Genomic DNA, 26272 nt, shown 5'->3' with positions numbered 1-26272 from the left:
ATACATAGTAGTTATACACCTTCCCTCCTAGCTCTATCTGTATACTGCTGCTATCTCTACTGGATCAGGATTTATAGTAGTTATACACCTCCCCTCCAGGTCTATCTGTATACTGCTGCTATCTCTATGGGATCAGGATATATAGTAGTTATAAACCTCCCCTCCAGCTCTATCTGTATACTGCTGCTGTCTCTATAAGATCAGGCTATATAGTAGTTATACACCTTCCATCCAGCGCTATCTATATACTGATGCTGCTATCTCTATGGAATCAGGATATATAGTAGTTATACACCTCCCCTCCAGCTCTATCTGTATACTGCTGCTATCTCTATGGGATCAGGATATATAGTAGTTATACACCTCCCCTCCCAGCTCTATCTGTATACTGCTGCTATCTCTATGGGATCAGGATATATAGTAGTTATACATCTCCCCTCCAGCTCTATCTGTTTACTGCTGCTATCTCTATGGGATCAGGATATATAGTAGTTATACACCTCCCCTCCAGCTCTATCTGTATACTGCTGCTATCTCTATGGGATCAGGATATATAGTAGTTATACCCCTCTCCTCCAGCTCTATCTGTATACTGCTGCTATCTCTATGGGATTAGAATACATAGTAGTTATCCATCTCCCCCTCCAGCTCTATCTGTATACTGCTGCTGCTATCTCTATGGGATCAGGATATATAGTAGTTATACATCTCCCCTCCAGCTCTATCTGTATACTGTTGCTATCTCTATGGGATCAGGATATATAGTAGTTATACATCTCCCCTTCAGCTCTATCTGTATACTGCTGCTATCTCTATGGGATCAGGATATATAGTAGTTATAAACCTCCTCTCCAGCTCTCTGTATACTGCTGCTATCTCTATGGGATCAGGATATATAGTAGTTATACCCCTCCCCTCCAGCTCTATCTGTATACTGCTGCTGCTGTCTCTATAGGATCAGGCTATATAGTAGTTATACACCTCCCCTCCAGCTCTATCTGTATACTGCTGCTATCTCTATGGGATCAGGATATATAGTAGTTATACACCTCGCCTCCAGCTCTATCTGTACACTGCTGTTGCTATCTCTATGGGATCAGGATATATAGTAGTTATACACCTGCCCTCCAGCTCTATCTGTATACTGCTGCTATCTCTATGGGATTAGGATATATAGTAGTTATCCATCTCCCCCTCCAGCTCTATCTGTATACTGCTGCTGCTATCTCTATGGGATCAGGATATATAGTAGTTATAAACCTCCTCTCCAGCTCTATCTGTATACTGCTGCTATCTCTATGGGATCAGGATATATAGTAGTTATACATCTCCCCTCCATCTCTATCTGTATACTGCTGCTGCTATCTCTATGGGATCAGGATATATAGTAGTTATACATCTCCCCTCCATCTCTATCTGTATACTGCTGCTGCTATCTCTATGGGATCAGGATATATAGTAGTTATACATCTCCCCTCCATCTCTATCTGTATACTGCTGCTGCTATCTCTATGGGATCAGGATATATAGTAGTTATACATCTCCCCTCAATCTCTATCTGTATACTGCTGCTATCTCTATGGGATCAGGATATATAATAGTTATACACCTCCCCTCCAGCTCTATCTGTATACTGCTGCTATCTCTATGGGATCAGGATATATAGTAGTTATACCCCTCTCCTCCAGCTCTATCTGTATACTGCTGCAGCTATCTCTATGGGATCAGGATATATAGTAGTTATACACCTCCCCTCAGGCTGCTTTCATGGTTCGTTGTGGATCGTGGTTCCACCAAAAATCAAGGCTATTAGCATGTATGCATTCCTTGGTTTCCCAACAGAACGTTGTCTATTTGATACGCCACATATTTGGGATACATCTACAGTAAAACATTTGGCAGTAATATTAGATCATGTTCCACGCTCTGTTGCAACATTTCCCAACCAGGGTGCCTCCAGCTGTTGCAAAACTACAACTCCCAGCATGCCCGGACAGCCAATGGCTGTCCGGGCATGCTGGGAGTTGTAGTTTTACAACAGCTGGAGGCCACCTGGTTGGGAAACATTGCTTTATAGGTAGAGATTTGAGCAAGTTATAGGGATGGCAGGTTTTGTCAGGTGATTACTGGGGGGACATGAAAGAAAAGAGAGCTTACTGAGGTAATAGGGCTGACAATGATACAATGGAAATCCATATTTATATATATATATATATATATATATATATATATATATATATATGTATGTGTGGTGTCCCGGTACCGTATTACATACCGTATCTTGGTAGGGGTCCCCAAAGTCTGAGTTCCTAGGAACCGTGGGGTCCTCAGGTCTAGTCCTCCCCTAGTCACCCCTTAAATAATTAATATCTTATTAAAGTAAATGTAAATAAATGTATATATAAAGTGTACTTTCCTTGCGCTAGCGTCGCAGGACCTGCGGGTCACGTGACGATGTTCTAGTCTCTATGGTAGTTCAAAAAGGACCTTTGGAGGTTCATGTGATACCCACAATGCCTTGTAAAGCTGATTGACAGATGGCGTGGACCAATCCTAAAACGGCTTAGCCCCTGCCCATATAAGGGAGCTGCGGCCATTATTCACTCTCTTGGCTTGCTGTCACTGAATGAGGTAGGACCTCCGCAACTTTCAACGACAATTACTAGGCCAAAGCCTTGCGGCCTCGGCTGAATTACACAGCGAGTTCTTCTAAATTCCGCGCAATTATCAGAAAGGACCCTGGACCTAAACATAACCCTAAATCCAGCGGATCTGCGCATAATAAATCCCTACAAGTAAAAGAACTTACTAAAAGTCCCAACCAACAGTCAATCTCAGCTAAGCATTTCATAGACTCTGTTACAAAGACTGTTCTTATGTTCGCATGTTACAGAAAATCTTCAGTAAAAGTTTATGCAAGTTTTCAGCAAAGCTCTGGTTGTGGACAATACTTTATTCTGCAAACACCTATCGTCCTTGGGAAGGGTGGCGATAGGCCATACAGCATTTAACCCTCACCCTGGCGTCACGACTGACAAGGGTTAATAGCACCCTTTATAACCTGCACAGCAACATCCCGACCACCATTCACACCCACGAGGCACCACATATATATTAATATATATTCATATGAGTCTTACAGATTCCCGGTCATCACCAAGTAGACTAAATGCTCTTATCTGGCTCTGAGATCTCTGTCTGCCAGTAAGATATTTGTTCTATTAGAAGAATGCGGCCGGGGAATTATCCGCTGAGGTTTTCTATAAACGTTCTCGATCACCCGGGCTCCGCTCTGTAAACATGTGAGATCCAGAAGCTGCTGAAGGCAGACATATTTACAGGAGCCAGGATATATGAGTTCTATACGGGACGTATACACTATGGGAGGAATATTGTGTTGCCGGCCCCGGAATGTTAAGGACGAACTCACTTGGATATGTTTGGGCATCTAAGTCGCAACACACGTCCTTCTGCGAGAAGAGAGGAATGTACGTATTATATATTACAGAGTACACAGCGTTACCCGGACTACCTACATAAACCTTGGTCTCTGGACCTCATATCCCATCCTGATATCCTGACCTCATATCTCGTCCTACTATTCTGTCCTCATATCCCATCTTTATATCCTGTTCTCATATCCCGTCCTCATAGACCGTCCTCACATCCCAATCTGATATTTTGTACTCTTATCTCATCCTTATATCGCAACTTCATATACCGTCCTATCCTATTATCATATCCAGATCTCATATCCCGTCCTCCCATCCTCATATCATGTCCTCATATCCTGCCCTCATATCCCGTCCTCATATCCCGCCCTCATATCCCGCCCTCATATCCCGTCCTCATTTCCCGTCCTCATATCCCGTCCTCATATCCTGTCTTCACATCCCGACTTCATATCCCGCCCCCTAATATCCCGTCCTCATATCCCGTCCTCATATCCCGACCTCATATCCCGTCCTCATATCCCGACCTCATATCCCGACTTCGACTCTACTGTATCTTTAGTTGACATATAAGTAACATGGGACCAAGTTTCATCAAAATATCTCCAGACGTTTTGGAAGTGATGCTTGAACATACATCAAGTTTTATATATATAGACTAGTTAAAGGGGTACTCCAGTGAAAAACTTTTTTTTTAATGAACTGGTGCCTCTGTCTGTCTCAGGAACTGTCCAGAGCAGGAGCAAATCCCCATAGCAAACCTCTCCTGCTCTGGACAGTTCCTGACATGGACAGAGGTGTCAGCAGAGAGCACTGTGGTCAGACTGGAAAGAAATTTTAAAAGTAAAAAACTTCCTGTGGAGCATTGCTGTATGCTCCACAGGAAGTTTTTTACTTTTAAAATTTCTTTCCAGTCTGACCACAGTGCTCGCTGCTGACACCTCTGTCCATGTGATAAGCACTGGAAGGATTACAATTTTTAAATAGAAGTAATTTACAAATCTGTTTAATGTTCTGACACCAGTTGATTTAAAAAAAATTGTTTATAACCGGAGTACCCCTTTAATGGGGTTGTCTAATTTTTTACAGTCTCTTTTCAGATGGATCTCCTGAAAATAAGTTGATAAGTAGGTGTTATCTCTCTGGGATGTCCAGATATCTGCTGTAATTCCTAAGAGACTAGGACAGCAAGTGTAAAAAAAAATTTTTGCAGCACTCCTGCAGGAGAAAAAGGGAATTACATGGTGTTCATTGAAGTCAATAGGCTGCAGGTCTCATGTGTAGACATGTCAGGTCCTCCAGAGTGTGAGACACTTTTTGGGCATGTTCACACATACAGGATCCTGCGCAGATTTGATGCGCAGGATTTGTACCTGCAGATTAGAAGCTGTGCTCAGTCATTCTGAATGGGAGTCTCCTCTTTCCTTTCTGTTGATGGAGGGCCCCTATTTGGTCGCTGGAACAAAGTGGCCCTTAAAGCAAGAAAAAAAAAAATGTTTTCAAATCAACTGGAGCCAGAAAGTTATACAGATTTGTAAATTACTTCTATATAAAAATCTTAATCCTTCCAGGATTTATTAGCTGCTGTATGCTCCAGAGGAAGTTGTGTAGTTCTTTCCAGTCTGACCACAGTGCTCTCTGCTCCCACCTCTGTCCATGTCAGGAACTGTTCAGAGTACAAGCAAATCCCCATAGCAAACCTCACCTGCTCTGGACAGTTCCCGACACAGACAGAGGGGTCAGCAGAGAGCACATCCTGTGAAACACAGCTGTTCAGTGTGAGAAGTGTGCGGGTGTGTCCCTGTTTGAGCTCTCCAGGACTTCCAAGAGAACTACAGAGGCAGGTGTTCTAACTGCTTTTCCCAGGAGGGTGGCAGACTCCTGGGGAGAGCCTCCCCTGCATGGAGCCCCGGAAATCTCGAGCCTCCACTTCCCGTTCTTCCAGGCTGGCGGGGGGTGGAGAGAAAACTGCAACAGCCATTGTTCCGGCCGGAGGAAGAAAATCTGGCAGAGTCTGCAGCAATGCAGGCTCTGCTTCCACGGCGACGGGTGCCAACCAGAGATCTGGAGGAAGCAAGGCGAGGAGGAAAAGAGTGGAGATGTGGGCAGAGAGAGGGCCCAAGGAGTCGAGCGATACAAACTGCTCCCGCATGGCCGCACGCTTTGCGGAATATGACCAGTGCGGTAAGGAGCTGAGGATGGCCAGGGAGGATCTACGTGTGGCTCAGAATCTGGTGAGCACGGGGTCCAAAAAGAACAGGCCAGAGCTAAGAAAGAGGATCACAGCGCTGAAAATCGAGATTGTGAAGCTGGAGGAGAGGAGAGACGAGATCCTGGAGGGAAGCGGTCTTTTCCAGGAAAAGCTGATTAATGAAGACCGTTTTGCCGCCACGAAATCCCCAGGTAAGGTGGAGGTGGATGATGGGGAGAGTAGTGGCGGTGAAGAAAGTGAGGATGGTGGTGATGAGGAAAAGGATGAGAATGTGGAGGAAGACGCTGTGCCTGTGGCTGCTCCCTGTAACACCCAGGCCACCCAGGACAGCTATATTGAACCGGCCCAGGTGGCTCTTCCTTCAAGTGAGAGCGAGGAGGATGATGTGGAGAGTGAGGCTGGGGGATTGCTAAGGGCGATAGTCATGCAGGAGTCCCCAGCCCACCTCCAGCATTTCACCTTTGGTGATGATCTCTGTGATGATGTGGCAGTGAAGAGGAAAAAGCAAAAGACACAAGAATCAGTGAAGTACGCGTTTGTTCCTTTCCAGCAGTCTGGGCCAGCTGCAAAGCTGGTTCAGGCTGCTGGGCCCCCCAGACTGCCAGACTCCGTTTCTGTGGTGGAACGGAGCCAGCATGGGGGGTACAGCATGGCGTCAGTAAAAGCTGCAGACGCAATAGATGTGAAGCCCACCCATCCTGCCGGTAGGGAGGGGCAGGATGGGCTTATGGTGGGAAGCGCGAGTTATGCCCCTGTGTGCTCGGGGGGCGGTTCCCCGAGTACTGTGGGCATTACCGGCACTGCGGGGCACTCCCCTGTGAGGGGGGGGAGTGTCCGGGCGCCGGGATTATCCACAGAGCCTGTGAAGTTGGGTGAAGCAGGTGCTGGCGCTGTGGGAGGAGCTGGGGTGCGCCCGGTGGGGCAGCCCCAGAATCAAGATATGATATCAGCCATGAAGACGAAACCATCGGCGTCGACCCCAGCAGCGGCTAAGCCAGCACAAAGGACTTTACTAAAGCCAGCCATACTACAAGTCCCAGCCAGCCCAGAATTTGTTAGTCAGGACAAGAATGTAGGATGTGATATTGATGGGTGTAGTAGTGTTGTGGGTGAGAGGAGTGTATGTGGGAGTGTCAGTGGATTGAATGTTGATGGGAGTGGTAGTAGTATGGCTGGAAATAAAGAGGTTGAGAGTTGTGGTGTGAATGGTGTTGTAAGTGGTTCTGGGTCTGGTCCGGCTGCCCCCCCGGCAGTGACTGCTCCTAGGAGCTATGCTAATGTCGCTGCCGGGGGTTCAGGGGGGTCCCCGTCTCCGTCCGGCCCTGGGGGCCATTTGCAACAGCGCCTCCTGGAGGCTCTACGCAGGGGTGACAGGTCGATCCAGGTAGAGGGAAGGGGTGAGGTCGACCTGTCTTTCTGGATAGAGAGGCACGGTTTGGGGGCTTTCCGAGAGCGGAATGGGGAGGTGGTCTGGTCCCTCCCGACAACCGGGCAGGACAATAACCGTAGGAATGTGGTCCGTCTGATTTGGAGGGGCGAGGATGCGTGCCCACCTCGCGCTAAAGTGGTTGAGCTCCTCCTTCAGATGGAATTCAGGGCGAGTGACATCTTTGCCCTGATTCACCCCTACGGATCGTCTGAGTTTGACGTCAGTTTCGTTCCGCCAGAGGGTCTCGAACTCTTCTGGTCGAATTACGAAGTGGCAAAAAACGAGCCCAGCTGGCGGGATTTCGCCGTAAAGGCGATTTCCCGTCAGAATGCTGTCAAGAAGGTGACCGTTTTGACCCGTAACGAGTCACTTTCTTGTTATGACATCATGACCTGGCTCGGACGGTATGGGGATGTGACGGACATGCCCAAGAAAAACTTGGATGAGCACGGGATCTGGTCCGGGGCCTGGACGTTTTCCGTCAAACTCAAGCGTTCAGGCAGTACGGTTGCCCACATTCCGTCAGCCGCCTTCCTTGGACGTGATAGGATCCAGGTCTTCTACCAGGGGCAGCCTAAGGTCTGTCACAGGTGTGGCAGCCCCACCCACTTTAGCGCAGCCTGTACTGTACAGGTCTGCGCTTTGTGTGGTGGGGTGGGACATCTGGCCGCATCCTGTAGGCAGATCCGGTGCCACCTGTGTGGTGTCCTTGGGCACCCATTTAGCCGTTGTCCTAGCGCCTTCGCCCGTGCAGCGGCCGCTCCGGCTGAGGAGAGCTGTGAAGTTGCCTTGGCCGGGGAGGGTATGGGCAGGGATGGGGGTGCAACAGGGCTTGTGAGGAGGAAAAAGGGCCCCGCCAAACTAAGGCGGGAGGAAAATCGTAGAAGGAGTAGGGAGCTGGAGAGTGCCCAGGTGACGGGGGTAGCTCCGGCCTCTGCTCCTGAAGCTGGCCCTGTAACCGCTGAAGCCCTGAAGGAGGATGTGCTGGATGGGGAGATCAGGAGGCTTCACAGAGAGGAAGGCAATATGGCCGACCCTTCCGATTCCTCCCGCTATGAAAGTGTGGATGAGGAGAGTGGGGAGAGGCCTAAAAAGAAAGACAAGGGCAAAAGGAAAGGGAGAAAGAAGAGGTCAGAGCCCTCTGTTCCTTGTACTACGGGCCAGGTTCAAAACGGAAGCCTGACTGCCCCCCCTCTGGTTGACCTGTCAAACCGGTACCTCATCCTCGATACCATCTCCTCCCCCTCCTTGGCTGGGGAGGGTGAGGGCGAGGTGCCTAGGGAGAAAGAGCCTCTGGGAGGAACTGGGCCCTGTCCTATTGAGGCACCTTCCTCAGAGGGCAGGGCTAGACCGGGGCCGGACGGAGACGGGGATAATATGGATCTATCTGAATCGAAAAAAAGATCCAAGAGTGGTCCTTCCCTCTCGTCTTCTTCGGGGGATGAGGGGGCAAAAAAGAAGGGAAAACAAAAGTAAAGGGTGTGGCCGTCTAATTTAATCACCCTGTATGGCGGCACTCACCCCATTGACGCTGGCATCTATTAATTGTGCCAGCATAAAGTCGGATACGGCTAGATTCGCAGCCTTTGATTTTCTCGGCCGCGTTGAAGCCGACATTTTCTTTTTACAGGAGACCAGGTTGTCAGATCTAGCCTCTCTGGTAAAAGCCAGAAGAGAGTGGAGGCGCGGTCCCTCCCACTGGTCTCTTGCGGCTGAGCCGTATAGTGGGGTGGCGGTCCTTTTTACCGCTCCTGTTGAATGCCGACGGGTTATTGAATTAGAAATGGGGAGGTGCCTGATCTTAGATGTCTTCATGAAGGGACAAGAGCTCCGGCTCATTAACATCTACGCCCCGCAAAGTAAGCGGGGCCGTAAAGATCTCTTTATGAGGATTAAGCCCTTTCTTTTTACGAGTCGGCAGGTGATCTTTGGAGGGGACTTCAATAATGTCACGAGGTCCCAAGATAGGAGAGGCTCCAATAGTCCGCTGACTTGCGATAGTGTGGCGCTGATTAGCATAGCTAGAGAAGCTCGCTCAGAGGATGCCCACATCCGGAGCCCCTCGGGCCACGCGGGTTTCACCTATCATCAAGGTAGTCGCAGGTCTAGGATAGATAGGTTTTATTTAAAGGAGGAAGCCGTCTCTTCTGCAGTGTCCGTGGTTGAGGTGGAGTTCTCCGATCACTGTATGATTTTGTTTTCCCTGAATGTTTCAGAAACCCCCCGGATGGGAAAAGGTTATTGGAAGCTGAATTCGTCCCTCCTGGAGGAAGCGGAGATAAGACAGTCCTTTGAGGATTTTCTTCAGAGTCAGGTACCTTTACTGGACCTATGTAGTAGTAAGTCAGAGTGGTGGGAGATATTCAAGAAGCGGGTTGCGGCGTTCTTCCGCCAGCTCTCGAGCCTCAGGTCCCTGAACAGGTATCGCCTGTATCAGGGTCTGAGGAGGAAACTCGAGCTTCTCGTCTCGACTGGAGGTAGCTGGGAGGATATCTCCAGAGTGAAGTCCTTGCTGATGAGGTGTCAGTACGATAGGCACGCATCTTTGGTTTTTGAGAGGGATTTCGGGAAGTACCGCTCGCCCGACCCTTACAGAAACTGTAAGATGTCAGTGAGTAGTAAAGTCATTTCAGGACTGATTGATAGTACAGGATCTCTGAATCGGTCCAGATCAGGGATCTTGGAGATCGTCAGATCCTTTTACTCTCACCTCTTGGGAAGGAAGGATCTAAATCGAGACGGGATGTCGGGTTTCCTGGCTGAAACCATTCCTGAGCCAGGGGTAGACCCCTCTCTTGGCGTTTTGGCAGAAGAGATCAGGGAAGAGGAAGTGAGACTAGCGATCGAGGGGCTTGCCCCCAAGAAGTCGCCAGGTCCGGATGGCTTAACATCTGAGTGGTACAGGACCTTTAAGGAGTCTTTAGCGTCCCTCTTGACTGAGGTATTCAATGAGTGTCTCTCCTCGGGCACTCTGCCAAAGTCAATGAGGAGGTCAGCCCTGATTCTTCTCTCAAAGGGTAAAGATCCCAGCCGTATTGAGAATTGGAGACCCATAGCTCTTCTCAATACGGACAGGAAGCTTCTGGCCAAGATACTGTTTAATCGGCTGGTGAAGTTTGCACCCCGGCTCCTTTCGGAGGCCCAGCACTGCACTGTTCCAGGCCGAAGCACCTTAAGTGCTGTCCTTAGTGTCAGGGAGGCAGTGGAGCGGAGTAGTGCGGGTTTCTGGAAGGGGTACTTGCTGTCCTTGGATCAGGCCAAAGCATTTGATCGGATGAACCACGAGTACCTCTGGTCCGTCCTCCTGAGGTATGGCTTACCGAGTACTTTTGTTAATTGGCTTAAGATCTTGTATGCAGAGGCAGAGAGTTTCCCGCTGGTGAACGGGTGGTTTGGCCACTCTTTTGGAGTGGGGTCTGGAGTCCGTCAGGGTTGTCCTTTGAGCCCGCTGTTATATGTGTTCGCGATCGATCCCTTCCTTAGGAGGGTGAGTTGCGGACCGTTGGCGGGAGTCGGGATGAGTTTGGCGGAGCCGGGGGCCATCCAGGGGGTAGTGGCGTACGCCGACGATGTCACTATTTTCGTCTCCTCGAGAGAGAGGGGGTTGATGTGGTGATGTCGGAGGTGGAACGCTACTCGGAGGCATCCGGGTCTAAGATCAACCGGGATAAGTGTGAGAGTCTCTGGCTGGGAGGGGGGGATCCCACGTTTGATCTCCCGGACACCCTTCCAGGGCCCCAAGAATCAGCAAAAGTCTTAGGCATCACATTTGGCCAGGATGATTATCCCACCAAAAACTGGGATGGTAAGCTCCAGGATGCCACTCAGAAGGTGAACCAGTGGAAGGGTTGGTCTTTGACCCTCAGGGAAAGGGTACACCTGATCAAATCGTACCTGCTCCCCTTGTTTATCTACCTGGGCAGCGTATGTATCTTGCCAGAGGCTTACTACACTAGGATCTACAGCCTGTTTTTTCAACTGTTATGGGGGAACAGGATGAACCTAGTCAAGAGGGAGGTTACGTACCGCACGAGGAGACTAGGGGGTTTATCTATGGTAAACCCTGTGGTGTTCTTAACAAACACCTTTTTAAAAGCTAACATCTCAAACCTCTGGTCAGAGAGGGCTCCTCCGTGGGTACTCTCCTGCAGGGAGTGGTTTCGGCCTTTCTTCCAGGAATGGGAGACAGGAGGGCAAGTGAAGGACCTCCGTACGCCCCATGGATATCTTCCGGCTTACGCTACCCCGACTCTGAAGGCGATACGTCGGTGGGGTCTGGGAGTGTGGGAGATCAGGACCCAGTCAAGGCAGTTCCTTGACAAACGGGTTCTGTTGACCCACTTCCAGAAGCCTCTGGCACTCAGGGACTGCCCAGGTCGGGATCTGAGGGTGGGGTTGTACCTTTTAAACATGAAAAGGATCCCCCAGAAGTTTTGGGACTTGGCCTGGCGCTGCTTTCAGGGGAAGCTATATGTAAGGGACAACCTGAAGTGCAGGAACTCTGATGACCGGGGATGTCCCCGAGAAGAGTGTGGGGACACGCTGGAAAGCATGGACCACTTCCTGCTTCATTGTCCCTTTAATATAGGGGTTTACAACCGGGTGGGCGCTTCCATCGGCTGGAGTCAACTTGCCGGCCTTACCTATCCGGAGTGGGCTTATGGGGCATTCAGGACACTGGGTGACCGAGACCGGGGCACTTTATTCTTAGTTAGTTTAGTGGTTAGGTACTACACGTGGAATGCACGGTGTTTAGTGTCGACCCAGCAGAAAATCCTCTCCGAGGTGGAGGTCTGTAGGAATATCACCGGTGACCTCGGGAAGATCAGGTCTTTGGAGTATGGCAGTCTTGGTACCAGTAGGGCTTCTCTCCTGTGGAGAGGGTTTTCTTTTGATGTGCCCTAGGTACTAGATCTTTTGGGTAGAGTACCTTTATTTTGGATAGGGGAAGTGTGATAGGGATAGAGATAGGGTGAGAGTAGGGTTAGCTTTAATGGTGGGATAGAATTAGGGAGAATTGTAGGGGGAGTTAGGAAAAGAGTTAAAAATTATTTTGGTGTATCAAGTCTGCCATCCTTCTTTCTGGTGGTGGGCTAATGCATGTGCACGCTAGCTTTTTTGTTTTGTTTTAAGCTGATATGGTATGAAGGGCTTACAGGCGACCAAACTTGGGCCTAAAGTGGGTTGTGGTTCAGTGTCTGTTAGTTAGTATGTATAAGTTTGTGTATAAGTTGGTTGGGTGGAGTGCTAGGTGGGGAGGGTGTATTTGTGGGTGGTGGTGTGTTTTCGTGTTTTTGGGGGACCTGACATGGGTCAGTTAAGGACAGAACTTTGTAAACTGTAGAGGAACGGTATGGACTCTGACCCATGTGCAGGAGGGGTGGTGTGGGTGAGGGCACAGTTCTAGTGTAGGGATTTCCTGTATTTTTCTTTTTTTTTCTTTTTTTCTTGTAGGTTTCTGTAAATAGGGTGCATATATTTATGTTTATATACTATATTTTATTAATTTCTATTAGTGATTTTGTATCTATTTGGTTTTGTATCTACATCGTTTTATATTGTCTCATATTATAGTTATGGCAGTCGGACCAGTTGTTGTGTTATGTGTTTTTGTTTATTTATTTATATTTTTAATTTTTATATTTTTAATTTATTTATTTTCCCCTTTTGTTTTGTTTCCCGAGTATGGATGGTTTTGAGTCACAGCCGGGTAGTGCTAATTTTATGTTTAAGCCAAGTTGTGCTGTTTATTTTTATTTATTTATTTATTTATTTTTATAATTATTATTATTTATTTATTTATTTATTTATTTTATTTTTTATTTTTTTACACCCCCCCCCCCCCGAGTATGGATGGTTTGAGTTACAGCCAGATAGTGCTAATTTTATGTTTATGTTTAAGCCAAGTTGTGCTGTTTTTATGTTCATTTTTGGTATGTGTGTCAGTGTGTTTTTGTTTGTTTGTTTTCTTTTTGCTTTGTAAAGCTGGGCTGGCCGGTTAGGCAGGGTTTTGTTTTTGATTTATATTATAGCTGGTTAAGCTTGTTTTTTGTTGTATTGGATAAGTTTTGTATTTTTATAATAAAAAGAGTGTCAGCAGAGAGCACTGTGCTCAGACTGGAAAGAACTACACAACTTCCTGTGGAGCATACAGCAGCTGATAAGTACTGGGTTATGATTTTTTATATAGAAGTAATTTACAAATCTGTATAACTTTCTGGCACCAGTTGATTTAAAATTTTTTTTTCCCCTGGAGTACCCCTTTAAAGGGAGGCTCCATCTTTTTTTAGCGGGATAAGATCACCAAACAGCCATAAGTGAACCCTTTTTTGGTTAAGTCCCGGGGCCGTGTGTACACTAACCATATAAATAGTGACTGCCAGGGGCATGACTAGGAACTGCTTAGTGAATAGGTTTTGGTTTCTCTTGAGAGTTTAAGGGATAAGAAAACATTTTCTGTGTCCATATTGTTTGTTGTTAACATCAGGGTAACAGATTCCTCCTTTGTGATGATCTCTGGGGTCCGCGCGGCTGGCGTACGCTCGCTCCATGCTGAGCCGCGGTGGCGTGAATAATTTCTACATTCCTGAAATAAAGTTGACCTATTTTTTTTTCCGCCTATCTGGTGTTTTACCTTTCACTGTTGGCACAAATATCCTTTACCCAAGACGCAGCTCGGCAGTGTCTTACTGACGGGCAGGCCGTAGGCGGAGGGATAACCCTCAGTCCCCTGAGCCTCCTCTCCTAAATAGGGAGTTCTCCTTTAATTAGCCCCCAGGGTCCCCTTAGTGAGACGTCTTCTAGTTATCCCCCCATGGGGCTGAGACAGGGCTTTGGACGCTTGTAGATGTCTAACAAGAAAAGACAACTAAGTCTTATTATAGCCGCTGTTTAAACATATTCAGAAAATTACAGATCCCTTAGAACTGCTCTGAATATATGGCGGTTTCGGAAATTGACGTCGCGTGGCGGCTATGCCTATGGGAATGTGACTACACGACCCTTCAGGTTTACCCATTAGGGGGGTAGAATGTAGGGTAGGATTGGCCTAAGCCACTTTTAAACTTTTCAAAGATGTCAGCAGCACATGATGTTCTGACTACCTGCTGCCACCACTAGGGGAGCTAACTGCATTCAAAATGATACAGCTTTCACTGATCTCAGTACTAGCTGTATAAACCTGCTTGTAAAGAGCTCCCCCTAGTGGTGACTGCAAACACAAAAAAATTGATCATTTAAATTAGTGTTCTCCAAACTGTGGACCTCCAGATGTTGCAAAACTGCAACTCCCAGCATTCCCATGACCACATGACCCTTCAGGTTTATCCATATAAAGTAGAAGGTAGGATAGGTTTGGCCTGTACCAATTTTATCAGTCAATCATCTTTGAGCTTCAGGCGTCAGCAGCACATGATAAACTTCTGATTACCTGCAGCAACCACTAGGGGAGCTAATTTTACTGTCCCACTGATATTAGCACTGGGTGTGTGTATGTATATATATATATATATATATATATATATATATATATGCGCTTGTAAGGAGCTCCCCTTAGAGGCAACTGCAAACACACACACAAAAAAAAAATGGATCATTTAAATCGGTGGTCTCCAAACTGTAGACCTTCAGAAGTTGCAAAACTACAACTGCCAGCATGCCCGGACAGCCAATGGCTGTCCGGGCATGCTGGCAGTTGTAGTTTTGCAACAGCTGAATGTCTATTGTTTGGAGACCACTGATTTAAATGGTCACTGTAATTTCATACAACTTACCTGTATATCATAACCTGTATATTACCTGTATATCATTTTATCCCCAGAGGAAAAAAAAAACTAAAGTCTGGGCCACTAGATGTCTCCCTTCTCTGTAATATGTTGTCCACTGCCTGTTGTTAAAGGGGTACTCTGGGGAACTAAACCCATAGCCCATCTTATCCCTCTCATCAACCTATTTAATTATAAATCAAATCTCATTCATTAGCCACATAGAGCCGTTTCCCCTCTTTGTTTGCCACTTGCATGCATGAAGTGATGGAATGACATCATCCAACCAACCACTCTGTCTCTGTCAAATCCCTCTCTAAAAGCAGCCCCCACCATGTGATTTCTGCCCTGCACTGATGAGTCATGCTCGCTTTAGTGCCGAGAACTGGGAGGTATGTGCAACCTTAGCCAATCAGACACTGAACCTCTCTCTGCTGCTCAGAGCAGGAGGGTGGGAGCTGCTCTCAGAGAGTTGTGCTTGAATTCTGGGCCTCTCTGCCTCCTCCAGAGGTGACTGAAAGCTAAACCAAGGCTTCCCTCTTATCTCAGACCATTCATAAAGATCTGGGCAGCTGTCCATTATGTAAGTTCCCCCACATTAGGTTGGCAGCATAGTACCCCATATTAGGTTGACAGTATAGTTCCCCCACATTAGGTCGACAGTATAGTTCCCCCACATTAGGTTGGTAGTATAGTTTCCCCCACATTAGGTTGTAGTTCCCCCACATTAGGTAGGCAGTATAGTTCCCCCCACATTAGATTGTAGTTCCCCCACATTAGGTTGGCAGTATAGTTTCCCCACATTAGGTTGTAGTTCCCCCCCATATTAAGTTGGCAGTATAGTTCCCCCACATTAGGTTGTAGTTCCCCAACATTAGGTTGGTAGTATAGTTTCCCCCACATTAGGTTGTAGTTCCCCAACATTAGGTTGGCAGTATAGTTCCCCCACATTAGGTTGTAGTTCCCCCACATTAGGTTGGCAGTATAGTTCCCCACATTAGGTTGGCAGTATAGTTCCCCCCACATTAGGTTGTAGTTCCCCAACATTAGGTTGGCAGTAGAGTTCCCCCACATTAGGTTGTAGTTCCCCACATTAGGTTGGCAGTATAGTTCCCCACATTGGGTTGGCAGTATAGTTCCCCACATTAGGTTGGCAGTATAGTTCCCCCCACATTAGTTTGGCAGTATAGTTCTCCCCACATTAGGTTGGCAGTATAGTTCCCCCACATTAGGTTGGTAGTATAGTTCCCCCACATTAGGTTGTAGTTCCCCCACAGTAGGTTGACAGTATAGTTCCCCCACATTAGGTTGTAGTTCCCCCACAGTAGGTTGGCAGTATAGTTCCCCCACATTAGGCTGGCAGTATAGGCCCCCCCCCCACATAAGGTTGGCAGTATAGTTCCCGCACATTAGGTTGGCAGTATAGTTCCCCCCACATTAGGTTGGCAGCATAGTTCCCCCACATTAGGTTGCAGTTCCCCCACATTAGGTTGGCAGTATACTTCCCCCACATTAGGTTGGCAGTATACTTCCCCCACATTAGGTTGCAGTTCCCCCACATTAGGTTGGCAGTATAGTTCCCACACATTAGGTTGCCAGTATAGTTCCCCCACATTAGTTTGGCAGTATAGTTCCCCCCCACATTAGGTTGGCAGTATAGTTCCCCCCCACATTAGGTTGGCAGTATAGTTCCCCCCACATTAGGTTGGCAGTATAGTTCCCCCCACCCCACATTAGGTTGGCAGTTTAGTTCGCCCCCACATTAGGTTTGCAGTATAGTTCCCCCACATTAGGTTGGCAGTATACCCACATTAGGTGCAGTATAGTTTCCCCGCAGACATACAGCCTTCAGCCATATACAGTATATGGCTGGAGGCTGTATGCCTGTATAGTGCCCCACTTCAGTGCTCCGTCCACCGCCCCTCCGGTCAGGGGTCACAATCTACTGCTATGGCCTATAGGCGTTGAGGAGCGGTGGTCGGAGCACTGAAGATGACGTGCCGCTGGTAACTTACCATTCTTGCGTCCTCGCTGCTTTGCTCCACACCACTCTGCTCTGCTCCTATGGGCGCACGCACGGGACATCAGTGACGTCCCTGCGCGCAGTAACCCCTGGCGGCCCCTGCATTCTTAAAGTTAACGCGGGGCAGCAGAAAGTTAACCGGGACATCCTTGTGTCCCGAAAATATTTTAGGGACACAGGGATGTCCTGAATGTGAGGGGGGGGGATTAATCTGGGGAGGGGGAGGGTATGGGCAATTGCCCCGTTGCCTCCCCCTGGATCCGCCACTGTGCAGCCCGCAGGGGGCCCCCTGGGGGCCCTGGGCAACTGCCCGGTTTGCCCCGCCTTAACGCCGGACCTGTACCTACAGAAGTAGCTATTACTGTGCATAGGGGGCTGTTACCACCTACAGAGGGAGCTGTTACTACCCACAGGGGGCTGTTACTATCTACAGGGGGCTGTTACTACCTACAGGGAGAGCTGTTATTATCCATGGGGGGAGCTGTTACTATGCACAGGGGGCTGTTACTACCTACAAGGGGCTGTTACTACCCACAGGGGGCTGTTATCACCCACAAGGGACTGTTTCTATCCACAGGGGGACTGTTTCTATCCACAGGGGGACTGTTTCTATCCACAGGGGGCTGTTACTACCTGCAGGGGGAGCTGTTTCTATCCACAGGGGGGGGGGGGGTGTTACTATTTACAGAGGGGCTTTTACTATCTACAGGGGGCTGTTACTATCCACAGGGGGGGCTGTTACTATCCGCAGGGGGGGCTGTTACTATCCACAGGGGGGACTGTTAATATCCAACAGGGGGGGGGGGGCTGTTACTATCCACAGGGGGGCTGTCACTATTTACAGGAGGGCTTTTACTACCTACGGGGGAGCTGTTACTACCTACAGGGGGGCTGTTACTATCCACAGGGGGCTGTTACTACCTACAGGGGAGCTGTTACTGTCCACAGGGGGCTATTACTATCCACAGGGGGTTGATACTACCTACAAGGGGCTGTTACTACCTACAAGGGGCTGCAATTAGCTACAGGGGGACTGTTACTACCTGCAGGGGAGCTATTACTACCTACAGGGGGACTGTTACTACCCGCAGGGGGGGCTGTTACTACCCGCAGGGGGGGCTGTTACTACCCGCAGGGGGAGCTGTTACTACCCACAGGGGGAGCTGTTACTACCTACAGGGGGAGCTGTTACTACCTATAGGAGAGCTGTTTCTACTCACAGGGGCTGTTACTACCTACAGGGGGAGCTGTTACTACCTACAGGGGGAGCTGTTACTACCTACAGGGGGAGCTGTTACTACCTACAGGGGGAGCTGTTATTACCTACAGGGGGACTGTTACTACCCATAGGGGGACTGTTACTACCCACAGAGGGCTGTTACTACCCACAGGGGAGCTGTAACTACCTACAAGGGGACTGTTACTACCTACAAGGGGACTGTTACTACCTACAAGGGGACTGTTATTACCCACAGGGGGACTGTTATTACCCACAGGGGGACTGTTACTACCCATAGGGGGACTGTTACTACCCACAGAGGGCTGTTACTACCCACAGGGGAGCTGTAACTACCTACAAGGGGACTGTTACTACCTACAAGGGGACTGTTACTACCTACAAGGGGACTGTTATTACCCACAGGGGGACTGTTATTACCCACAGGGGGACTGTTACTACCCACAGGGGCCTGTTACTACCCACAGGGGGCTGTTACTACCTACAGGGGGACTGTTACTACCTACAGGGGGCTGTTACTACCTACAGGGGGACTGTTACTACCTACAGGGGGACTGTTACTACCTACAAGGGGACTGTTACTACCTACAAGGGGACTGTTATTACCCACAGGGGGACTGTTATTACCCACAGGGGGCTGTTACTACCTACAGGGGGACTGTTACTACCTACAGGGGGACTGTTACTACCTACAGGGGGACTGTTACTACCCACAGGGGGACTGTTACTACCCACAGGGGGACTGTTACTACCCACAGGGGGCTGTTACTACCTATAGGAGAGCTGTTTCTACTCACAGGGGGTTGTTACTATCTACAGTGGAGCTGTTTCTACCCATAAGAAAGGAGGTGTGGGTTGGGGGGAACAGTTACTACATGGGACTGCAAAATAGCAGGGAGAAGGCATTTAGTAACAAGAGGTGGGAGAACAAGCAGCCATCACTGCTGGGGCTTCAGGTGACTGGGAAAGCTGGTTGACAGGCAGTACACAGTGCAGGGCCCACACTACTTTATATGTACAGCCTGTCACCTAGCTTTCCCATCTGTCTGGTGCAGCTGCCATATTAGAGACATGAAGGGACATAACACAGGTCACACTAGTGTTCTGCCCTTCAGGAGTCTTAGTGTAAGGCTTATAGTACTTCTCCAGCTTTACAGACTCCTGAATGGCAAAATACTAATGTGACATCTAGTCCTTCTCTTGGTGTCTCCAATATGGCTACTGCACCAGAAAGATAATCTCTTCAGGAGACTGGGAAAGCTGGATGACCTATCTATGTGGATAAACGAGAAGATGGGGACAGGATAAGGGACAGACAAGACAATAATCCAGTGTTTTCCAAACAGCTGTGGCAAAACTACAACTCCCAGCATGCCCGGACAGCCGCAGGCTGTCCGGGCATGCTGGGAGTTGTAGTTTTGCAGTTAGTTTTGCTCAACGTTGCGGCAGTTCCAGCTTTTTATTAAGATTTCTCATCCCGGCAAGTTCTGAAACATCCCGTCAGTGCTGGGAATTATTTGTTGCCGCCCAGCGCCGGAGCGGGAGGACGCGATTCACCAAACAGAGAGATCTAATTTTACACTGTTTTATCCTTGTTGGTTGTCATGGCGATAAATCTAAGAGAATGTACGGCAGAAGATTAACTCTTTGGAAAAAAAATATATATTTTCCAGCGTCTTGTCTGCGGGTAGAGATTACGGGCAGCTATGAGCGCGAGGATGACCCGTCATGTGACCCTGAAGAGATTGCTGGGACTTGTCTTTCACCAAGATGGCATGCACTTATAAATGATGAATGCTAAAACTTCTGAATGATCAGCGGCTTGTGCTCCGGAGCTGATCTCCCTGCTATAATTCAGTACAGGAAGTTGCGACCATTGTCGGCCATTTTGAAGCTTATGGAGCATTTGTCACCTGGTCACTAAGTAGTCTAATGAAAAAAAAAAACGTATCCACGATAAGTGTGTGTGTGTGGGGGGGGGGGGGTGTCCGAGCATTGGGTCCCCACCGCGATCTCCTGTATGGGCCCCAGGACTGCCAAGCCCCCTCCATACATCTCTATGGAATAGCCATTTGGCTATCATGGGCTCTCCCATAGAGAGATATGGAGGGGGCGTGGCGGCCCACCCTTCGGACGGGGGTCGTGACTCGCCGTTCCAGTGGAGAGCAGAGGACCCGCACAGAAGATTGCGGGGGACCTCAGCGCTCGGACCCCCGCCATCTACAACTTATCCCCTATACTGAATCACTAGTCAATAGGACCACGCAGACTTTGCCTTCCACCATAGACGTCAATGTCTGCGGAGCGGATTCCGCCTAAAGAAAGGACAAGTTTATTCTTTTGGCGGCTAAATTTTAGTGACGGAAAATCTTGCTAAATCCTGTTAAAAATCTGTAGTGTGCACTATGCAGCGGAATCTTATTACAAGCAATGGGAGTCTGCTGCACCGGAATTTCCAAGCAGAATTTCATAAGGAAATTCCACTCGGAAATTCCGTAGTGTGAACCGGCCAAAAGTTTTAACTATTTATCTAGGTCACAATCCCAAAATGCTTTTTTTGACCCGATGATGTTTTTCTGTCACAAATAGGGCACATGGCCTTATTACTGCATTTTGGGTTTAGTGCTTTTTTTTTTTATTTTATTTTTTTGGTGGAGGGGGGGGGGGGTAAGGGGGCAGTGGTTAGGGCGTTTGGTGGTATGATGAAGGCATAACACCCCAAAATAAATTCAGAACTTGGACCCAAAAATAGATGTAGACCCTTGACCAGGCCCCAAATACCCCCCCCCCACCCCCCAGATCAGGCTCCAAAACAAATTCAGACATCAGGTTAAATAGCGAAACGGTTGGCGGCAAATGTCTACGTGTTACCGCCAATGATTTCTTAATTTATTTTTGGGTTTGAATATCACATTTACAGACAGGGGGCGCTTTGTCAGGCGGAACCATTATAAAAGGAATCTTGGGGGGGATGATTTATCAGAAGCTGTGTAGAGGAAGAGTGGTGCTGTTGCCCATAGCAACCAATCAGATTTCCTCTTTCATTTTTAAACAGGCCCCTGAATAATGAAAGAGGCGATCTGATTGGTTGCTATGGGCAACAGCACCACTCTTCCTCTGCACAGGTTCTAATAAATCATCCCCCCCAGGATTCCTTTTATAAGGGTTCCGCCTGACACAGCGCCCCCTGTCTGTACCTGTGATATTCAAACTGAAAAAAAAATAAACAAACAAGTCGATGGCGGTAACACGTAGGCATTCGCCGCCGACCGTTTTGCTCACTTACACATAGTACTTATCCCCGCGGCCGCTGGTAATTGATCGGATCATGGGGCGCTAAATTTAGATAACTTCCTTTTAATGTATGCCAGGGTTCCAACAAATGGAGAAAATAAAAGGCAATTACGCGGCGGTGATGTGACAGCACTTTAGCACTTCACTTAATGCCGCTGATAACCGGATTAGCGCTAATTACAAGGAGTCTTCAAGTCATTATCTCTGTCAGACAAACCACAAACAGCGTTCCTTCCGCCGCGATATGGTAAATGCGTGAGCAGACACAGAGATAGTGCTTTATAGAAGAGTAATGTACTATATAGCAATGGTCTTTCATTTGTGGACCTCCAGATGTCGCAAAACTACAACCCCCAGCATGCCCGGACAGCCTTTGGCTGTCCGGGCATGCTGGGAGTTGTAGTTTTGAAACAGTTGGAGGTCCACAGTTTAGAAATGTGGTGGCCCGGTACCGTATTACATACCGTACCTAGTGTAGAGGTCCCCAAAGTCAGAGTAACTACGCTCAGGTAGGGTCCCTCAGGTGGGACAGCCCCTAGTCGCCTCTCCTTAAGTCTAATTCCTTAATGCTGATAACTGTATATATGTAATAGTAGTATATATCTAGGATAATGTATAGTACTTACCTTGTTTAGTGTCGCAGGACCTTTGGTCATGTGACCATGTTAATCTCCTCTATGGTATGTTGGAGGACCATAGGAGGTCCTTGGGTCACGTGTTACCCACAAATCTTTGTAATGGTTATTGACATCATTAATGGACCAATTAGCACTAGTCCAGCCCCTGCCCATATAAGGGAGCTGTAGCCAATTATCGCTCTCTTGGGTTGCTGCTCTCGTGGATTCCAGACTAACAGGATGGATCTGCACAACTTTCAAAGACACACTAGGCCTGAAAAACCTACCGTCCTCAGCAGAACTAAAACCGTGGGTTCTAAACTACTCCCCGCTAAAGCTAGCGTGACTACTGGACCGCAACTAATCCCCTAAATCCAGTGGAACAGCACCTAATATTTAAAGACTCTAAATTGCTAAAGTCCCAACCTTTGTCAATCTCCAGAGTAAGCAGTTGTATGCATAAGAGACTGTTCCATTATTGAAGCTTGCAGAAAATCTTCAGTAAAAGTTATACCTGTTTCAGAAAACTCTCCGGTTGTGGACATTCCATTATTATCTACCTCCCTATCGCTCTTGGGAAGGGTGGCGGCAGGAGAAGCATTACTGAGGAGCCCTCAAACTGGCATCACGAATAGCAAGGGTTAACAAGCACCCTTTAATAACTGCACAGCTACACTCCCCATACCCTACATCCCCCAGGCTATCACAGAAACCTCTACTATAAACCACTTTGTCATCACCATAAGTGAGGTATATCACTGCATAGCTAGTCAAGATTTTCATTCAGGCGTCTGGGAAAGTTGGGTTATTTCTTTTAGACAATTCCAAATCCAAAGCCTCCCTTTTTTTTACCCCCAAAGAGTTAAATGTTACCTTTTTTTTTTTGTCTGCACCTGCCTGTGTATAGTGTGTAACAGTGATGTGTATATATAGTTGTCTGGCGGAGAAGTACCCTGGGGTCGTTCAGTGTTGGTATTTCAGTATTTCAGCCTTGCATGATTTTGTATTCATAATTTCCTCTATTTTCTCCTTTTCCCCCCATGCTTCTCTCTGATGATATCCTTACTACACTTGTTTCACAGTCTCACAAGGTATGTAATCTATCTATCTATCTCATATCTATCTATCTCATATCTATCTATCTATCTATCTCATATCTATCCATCTCATATCTATCTATCTATCTCATATCTATCTATCTATCTATCTCGTATCTATCTATCTCATATCTATCCATCTCATATCTATATCTATCTATCTCATATCTATCTATCTATCTATCTATCTATCTCATATCTATCTCATATCTATCTATCTCATATCTATCTATCTCATATCTATCTATCTATCTATCTCATATCTATCTATCTATCTCATATCTATCCATCTCATATCTATCTATCTCTATCTATCTATCTCATATCTATTTATCTCATATCTATCTCATATCTATCTCATATCTATCTATCTATCTCATATCTATCTATCTATCTATCTCATATCTATCTATCTATCTATCTATCTATCTCATATCTATCTATCTATCTCATATCTATCTCATATCTATCTATCTCATATCTATCTATCTCATATCTATCTATCTCATATCTATCTATCTATCTCATATCTATCTATCTATTTCATATCTATCTATCTCATATCTATCTATCTATTTCATATCTATCTCATATCTATCTATCTCATATCTATCTATCTATCTATCTCATATCTATCTATCTATCTCATATCTATCTATCTATATATTTCATATCTATCTATCTCATATCTATCTATCTATCTATCTCATATCTATCTATCTCATATCTATATATCTATTTCATATCTATCTATCTATCTATCTATCTCATATCTATCTATCTCATATCTATATATCTCATATCTATCTCTATCTCATATCTATCTCTATCTCATATGTATCTCTATCTCATATGTATCTATCTATCTATCTCATATCTATCTATCTATCTCATATCTATCTCCTATCTATCTATCTATCGATCTATCTATCTCATATCTATCTTTCTATCTATCTCCTATCTATCTCATATCTATCTATCTATCTATCTCATATCTATCTATCTATCTATCTATCTCATATCTATCTATCTCTCTCTCATATCTCTCTCATATCTCTCTCATATCTATCTATCTCATATCTATCTATCTCATATCTATCTATCTATCTATCTATCTATCTATCTATCTATCTCATATCTATCTATCTATCTATCTATCTATCTCCTATCTATCTATCTATCTATCTATCTCCTATCTATCTATCTATCTATCTCATATCTATCTTTCTATCTATCTCCTATCTATATCATATCTATCTATCTATCTCATCTCTATCTATCTATCTCCTATCTATCTATCTATCTATCTATCTCCTATCTATCTATCTATCTATCTATCTCCTATCTATCTATCTATCTATCTCCTATCTATCTATCTATCTATCTCCTATCTATCTATCTATCTATCTCCTATCTATCTATCTATCTATCTCCTATCTATCTATCTATCTATCTATCTATCTATCTATAATATGTATCTACCTATTGTAACAATTCTGTCTACTTATTTGCAGGCTATAAGGAACAAGGCCTCCCCCAGCAGCTGTAACCACATCGTCCATCACGTAGCGGAGGCCAGAGATACACTTTTGTGCTTATGTCTTTTTCTAGAACAGTTTTACTCTAGAGAAGACAGGACACTCGGCACAACGTCGTCCTCAGGCAGCGGTGTATAAAGGGAACCGGCAATGTACAGACAAATGGAACCTACAACAATAACAGAAGAACCTTACCCATCGTATCCTGGGCCTGCCCTCCCTGAGGAGTCATCGGACGCTCCCGTCACTATTGGGAACCATCCATTCTCCTGACCTTCAGCGTCCACCTACTGTCCACCGTGTTTGGGCTAAATGGAGCAGGGAATTGGGTTCGAAATGAGAACCAAGCAATCAGCAAAGGAGCCTGCAGCGCCCTACACTCGCCAAGATGGAGGCCTACATATACACCCCGTGCCCATGACTCTTACTAACTTGGGACTGTATGGATGTAAAAACTTCCGTCTGAATATTCTGTATTTCTGAAAGAACATTCTTTGGTAAAGATCCAGAATTTTTATCGGTGTTATGTTCTCTTGTAAATATGAGGTATTTATACGTCCTTGGGCGACTGAACATTGAGCTTTGGAAAATGTAAAAAAAAAAATAATTTGGTAAATTTTTAATAGAACATCCATGGTTATAAACCTGGGCAGATACCAGGGCTGAAGGGACTCAATATAACCCTGTCCTCCAGGGGGCACTGTAAATACATGCACATTCTCTTGTTCCGCATACTCTGAGTGGGCGGAGTCTTCCTGCGCTGCTTCTTCTGAACCAATCAGAGGGCAAAGTGTGGCGCTTCAGGTCAGCTATAGGCTAGGTTCACACTGTCGCTGAGCTAAAGGGGCTTTGTACGTGAACCTGTTCAGAGGACGGGAGACAATATACTTCATGTCCTATTTTCTTTCTCTGCTTAAAGGGGTACTCCGGTGGAAAACCCTTTTTTAAATCAACTGGTGCCAGAAAGTTAAACAGATTGGTAAATTACTTCTATTACAAAATCTTAATACTTCCAGTACTTATTAGCTGCTAAATACTACAGGAGGAAATGGTTTTCTTTTTGGAACACAGAGCTCTCTGCTGACATCATGACCACAGTGCTCTCTGCTGACATCACGAGCACAGTGCTCTCTGCTGACATCATGACCACAGTGCTCTCTGCTGACATCTCTGTCCATTTTAGGAACTGTCCAGAGCAGCATATGTTTTCTATGGGGATTTTCTCCTACTCTGGACAGTCCTTAAAATGGTCAGAGATGTCAGCAGAGAGCACTGTGGTCGTGATGTCAGCAGAGAGCTCTGTGTTCCAAAAAGAAAAGAATTTCCTCTGCAGTATTCAGCAGCTAATAAGTACAGGAAGGATTAAGATTTTTTAATAGAAGTAATTTACAAATCTGTTTAACTTTCTGGCACCAGTTGATTTAGAAAAAAAAGTTTTCCACCGGAGTACCCCTTTAAAGGGGTTATCCGGCCAAAGACATCTTATCCCCTTTACTCCTCTATAATAGTGGACACCCGACGGAACGTTGTGCGAAGGGCCTGTTTGGCGCAGAACAGACGCTAAAAGGGACGAAGCCCAGCAGCAGTGTGAAGGAGCCCATTGCAAGATG

The 26272-nt window shown here is 46.6% G+C and overlaps 1 protein-coding gene across 1 annotated transcript in view; it reads left to right on the top strand.

Annotated features, from left to right (window-relative positions):
* The window catches only part of STUM (stum, mechanosensory transduction mediator homolog), an 82504-nt gene extending 56867 nt beyond the window's left edge, over nt 1-25637 (top strand). The window contains exon 3 of the mRNA XM_056568489.1: nt 24639-25637. Within this exon, the coding sequence (XP_056424464.1) occupies nt 24639-24673 (35 nt within the window). The 3' untranslated portion in view covers nt 24674-25637. The remainder of the gene's footprint in view (nt 1-24638) is intronic.
* The last annotated feature ends 635 nt before the right edge of the window (nt 25638-26272 follow it).

Source organism: Hyla sarda, chromosome 3, assembly GCF_029499605.1.
Source record: "Hyla sarda isolate aHylSar1 chromosome 3, aHylSar1.hap1, whole genome shotgun sequence".
NCBI classification, from domain to species: Eukaryota; Metazoa; Chordata; class Amphibia; order Anura; family Hylidae; genus Hyla; species Hyla sarda.
Note: the sequence above shows the minus strand (reverse complement) of the source record. Positions and strands in the feature narration are given on the sequence as shown.